General features: G+C 41.7%; 1 protein-coding gene across 1 annotated transcript; it reads left to right on the top strand.

The window, feature by feature from the left end:
* Positions 1-449: 449 nt before the first annotated feature.
* On the top strand, positions 450-971 carry LOC150004778 (double homeobox protein A-like). Its single transcript, XM_090284926.1, has one exon. It carries the CDS (start codon positions 450-452, stop codon positions 969-971), a length of 522 nt encoding a protein of 173 aa, XP_090141052.1.
* Positions 972-5,025: the final 4,054 nt, after the last annotated feature.

The raw sequence follows: 5,025 nt of genomic DNA, 5'->3' as shown, positions 1-5,025 counted from the left end.
TTGCTGACATTCTGACTAAACCACAGCCTCATTGCTGCAAGGTACCGGGATCCTTTTCCCTATAGAAACAGAATCAAGAAAAAACAAACAAAAAAAGAAACGTCAGCTGAGTGCCTACCAGCTGCCGAACCAGCCAGTCAAGAACCACTCAAGGTTCTCAGCTGCAAAGATTTCTTAGGTTTGCATTTTCTTTTTTACACATTAAATAGGATTTAAATTAGTAGTCTTCCAGCTTTTCATACCATTCTTCTACTTCCATATCTAAAAGTAACTTAAATGGTCCCGTTTAAAGCAATGTTTGAGCTTTATGAGGAGGAAACCACCCCCTAAAACCAGAAGTATCTTCTGGAGGGCAGGCCCTTATAGTAGAGGCTCCCCACTAGGACTAGGTGAGCGAGAGTACTAGGAACCGGTTTCTTGGTTGAAGGTTGAGACATCTCTCTTCCAACATGGCTGAAAACGCTCCTCTAAACTTAAAGAAGCATAGAAGAAGCCGCATCATATTCACAGAAGATCAATTGGAAATCCTCATCAAAGCATTCAACCAACAACCTTATCCGACTTACTCCATGCATCAAGAGCTTTCTTTAGCAACGGGAATAGACGAGTCTAGAATCCAGGTTTGGTTTCGGAATCGAAGAGCTAAATACGGAGTCCAGGAAATATCAGAACCTGAGGACTTAGAAGGAAGCCAAGACAAAGATCGCCCTGTGGAGAAGAGTCAAAGTGGAGAATGTAGTCAGCGTCGAACCAGGTACACATCCTCCCTGTTATGCACCCTCATCTCGGCATTTGAAAGCAACCCTTATCCTGGGATTTATTCCAGAGAGCAACTCGCTAAGGAAATTGGGGTTCCAGAGTCAAAAGTCCGAATTTGGTTCAAAAATCGAAGAGCCAAGGTCTTTGTCCAGAGAAATAAAGAACCTGATGAACCTTTAGAACTGGAACAAGACCAGGACGAAGATCTGTGACACAAGGGAGTTTCAGCGCTTCCTCCTGAGGGACAGAAACTACATACAATGGCACCCATCTCACTAGCAACTGTCTATTTCTCTGAAGCCAGAGCAGGATGGACTGAGGGATGAATCAATATATCTAATGTTACCGGCCTGGGCTCCAACTCTCTCTCACTCTCCCAGGCAACATGGCCTTCTAAACATAACTTTAGCTGCTCTGTAGGCAGAGCCTTCTGGAGATGGCCATGGGGATGTCAGGAGGCAGACAGACACGAGGCACCACATGGCCCTACTGACATAGCCTGGCTCCACACTTGAGCAGATGTCAAGGAACATGAAAATAAACTTCACACCTGCCCTGGCTGGTGTGCTCAGTGGATCAAGCACCGGCCTGCATACCAAAGGGTCGCTGGTTTGATCCCCAGTCAAGGTACAGGCCAGGGCCCCAGTTGGGGGAGTGGGAGAGGCAAAATCTCCCACACATTGCTATATTTCTTCCTTTCTTTCTCCCTTCCTCCCCTCTTTCTGAAACTAATAAATAAAATTAAAAAAAAAAAAAAAAAAGAGAGTACTCGGAACCTATCTGTATCAGTGTACCAGCTGGCATTGTTGTGAGAGGCTGTATTCAACTTCAGTGAATTTTTTTTGAAGACTTGACGCAGTTGCCCATTTCATGATTGGTGATTTACAAGCATACCTGCCCACACTACACTGAGCGTTCAGCAGTTTTTGACCAAAAACACCATGATCCCAGTGCCCCACCCTCCCTATGCACCCAATCTTGCCCCAAGTGACTTTTTTTGTTTCCCCAGATGAAAAAGTCCTCAAAGGCAAATGTTTTGCCATTGTGGAAGAGATGAAACAAAAAATGACAGAAGCACTAAAAGGCATCAAAATCAGAAAGTTCGAAAACTGCTTTGAGCAGTGGAAATAACATCTAGATAGGTGTATTGTATCAGATCGATAGTACTTTGAAGCTGACTGAAGTTTAAACATGTAAGAATAAATATACATCTGATTTGGGGGGTCCCTCATATATTGGCATCATTTCTATATGTGATGTTGATGACAATGTGCTAGACTCAGATTTTTTTTTCATATTTTTTCCACCTCCTGCTCCTGTCTGAACTGAAAAATAATGGGATTAACCAGGGATGTGGTTTTGTATATAATATACATAGCAGATTATTTTCAAAGATGGCTGTGATCATTCCTCCCATTCATGTATGCATAAACACCTCTGCAATGTGACTTTGCTGCTCCTCTTATCGGGAGAAGGAATCTATTTCTCCACCTTTGGCATCTAGTTTGTGACTTGCTTTAGCCATTGGAGTATTAGACAATACAGCAGGAAAGACTTGAAAATGTGCATTTTGGGGCTTGCTTTCTCTTGCTGCTGGAAACCCTCTGCCCTTAAGAAGGCTATTATCCTGGAGGATGAGAGGCTACAAGCACAGAATCCTGGCTGTCTCAGCCATCCTGGCTAAGACCCCAGTCATGGGAGTAAATCCTCCTAGGCTTCCTGGCCCCAGCCAAGCCAACTCAGACTGGAAGAACTGTCAAACTAACTCCCAGAGAAATGACAAATGTTTGAAGCTACTATGTTTTGACGTGTTTTGCTACATAGAAGAAGCTAACTTATGCACTAAATATTCTTTGTTAGAATTGTTTACTATTTTTTTCTCATTTAACTTAAGTCTTTAGAATTTCAAATCCTAATTTATGATGTGGTCCAGATCAAATATCTTGTCCTCAGAGAATCTACCTCATCTGTGAGATAGAATTAATAATTGTTCTTTCCTTACTTTCATGCCACTCTGTTATACAATATTTTACATGTGACACTTAAGCCATACTTCATTATTCTTTATAGTTCATGTCTGTGATTCCCTCTTTTGCTAAGCTCTAAATGGTAAGTTCTGTACATCTTTTGGCATAGCCCTGTCTTCAGTATGGTAGACACTAAAATATTTCTTGAAATGAACTAAATGTAGGAAAGTTCTAGGAAAATGTTTTTCTTTCTTTTTAAAAACTAACTAGCTTCTTGTTTGCACTGGAATCTTTGAGGGAGTTTAATATACAGGGTGGGACAAAGTAGGTTTACAGTTCTGAATATGCAAAACACACTTTATTCTTGTATTATTATTTAGTAATTATTGTATTATTTTCTCTACAAACACCTGTAAACCTACTTTCCCTACTTTATAATAACATCCTCTTGAGTTTTGATCAACATGAGAAATAAGACACAGGAGATGGCAAATGGAAACTATATTATCTGTTTTATTACTAAAAGCTAGGTTATGGTCCTGTTTTATCTGTAGGACAACATGCTTCCTAATTCTCAATTCCAGAATTAAGCTAATGGACCCACTCAGATGTAGGCTGTGTTTGAGTGGATTCTTGAAGGACACCCTGCCTGTCCCTCTCCTATTGTAGAGTTGACCCCACTGTATCCATGTCCCCATTGTACATATGTCATATGTCTGATTTGGTGTTCACAGCTCTTCCTGACAGTCTTAATGAAGTACCTAATAAATTATAGGTCTAGCCCTGGCCAGCTTGCTCAGTTTGTTGGAATGTCATCCCGTACACCAAAAGGTTGTAGGTTCAGTTCCAGCTCAGGGCACATACCTAGGTGGTGGATTTTATCCCCAGTTTGGGTACATGTTGGGGGCAGCCAATTGATGCTTCTCTTTCACATCGATTCTCTCCCTTTGCCTTCTTCTCCCTAAAATCAATAAACATATTCTCCAGTGAGGATTAAAAAAGAATAGATCTAGTTCTTCCCTAGCCCTGAGATTGGAATACCCTCAGGTCAAGGCTTGGCATCTTAGCTATTTCTGTATTCCTTGTGCCTAGTAGAGTTCTAGGAACAGAGTTAGCACTTCATGAATATTTGTTGAAAGACTGAGCTCTGTAATTCTGTGATTCTAGAAATAGTTTAACATCATCTTTCTCACTTAATTGGCATTGAAACCATCACAGTTATTACATGGCAGCTTCTTTATGACATAACAGTATGCAGACAGAAGGGGAATCAAAACTGCATGTGACACACAGTGCTGATTTTAACAGGCACATGCTCACTCAAGGAGAACAGTTGCAACTCACTGCAGTAATAAGGGGTAATTATCTGAAGCATTTTCTGCTTGTGTGCTCACTTAACCACCTCTCACATTGCAGTGTTTTTTAAAGACTTAAAGATAATGAGAACATGACATGTTCTGGAAACTAAATAGGGTTTTAGCTGACATTTTGTTCTTTATACTTTCCAAAGATTTCATAGGCAAAATGCATTTGAAGATGTTTATGTAAGAAATATAGTTCTCAGATGCTAATGGGGTGTGTGGTGCTGATTAAACATGTGGATTCCTTGTCTCCAGGATCTTCTGATTCAGGAGGTTTGGGTTATGTTTATCAACCACTTGAGTGACTCTGACTCAGGTAACCTGTTAACCATTTGATGAGTAAGGGCTCTTTTTGTTGAAAGAAACAGAGACCTATTCAACTAGATCAAGTGTAAAGGTCATCTTTCTTTTGTAAGAAGGCAGAGATCCTCCAGGAATCATAAAGCCAGACTTCCGCAAGGCCCAGCACCAAGGCGGCTCTGGGGACTGACTTGACCCCACCTCTGTCTCTCTTGTTTTCTCTGATTCTTTCTGCACCTCTGATCTCTGTTTACTCTCAACCCCGTACCTTCAAGTCTGTACTATCAAGTCATTAGGCCCTCAGCACTTTGGCCTACGACACCATTCACTGCGCCCCAACTCTTCCCCTAAAGTTCTCACTGCCACCTGAGAACTTACCTGTGTCTTCCATTTCAAATTCCTGAGAGAAATTTTAATTTGAGCAATGCATTCCTCTGGAGCCCTGGTACACAAATGAGAGGGCAGGAACAACCTCAGTGAGAATCATGTGTGTTGGTTACCCACTCCTCCCCAAGGCAGCTGGGGCTGATGGTGGAACAGGATGTTCTGTGGAAGAGAGTGGCTGGGAGGCTGAGGGACACTGGTGAAGATTCCATTACTGACACTTGAGCCTTCTCACCATTTCAACCTCAGAACCT

This window comes from Furipterus horrens, unplaced genomic scaffold (genome assembly GCF_987537825.1).
Source record: "Furipterus horrens unplaced genomic scaffold, mFurHor1.1.pri manual_scaffold_7, whole genome shotgun sequence".
NCBI lineage: Eukaryota > Metazoa > Chordata > Mammalia > Chiroptera > Furipteridae > Furipterus > Furipterus horrens.
The sequence above is the reverse complement of the archived record's forward strand: the minus strand, read 5'-3'. Positions and strand labels throughout refer to the sequence as shown.

What these genes read in the sequence shown, in the direction of transcription:
- LOC150004778 (XM_090284926.1), top strand. Translation starts at nt 450, where the DNA reads ATGGCTGAAAACGCTCCTCTAAACTTAAAGAAGCATAGAAGAAGCCGC.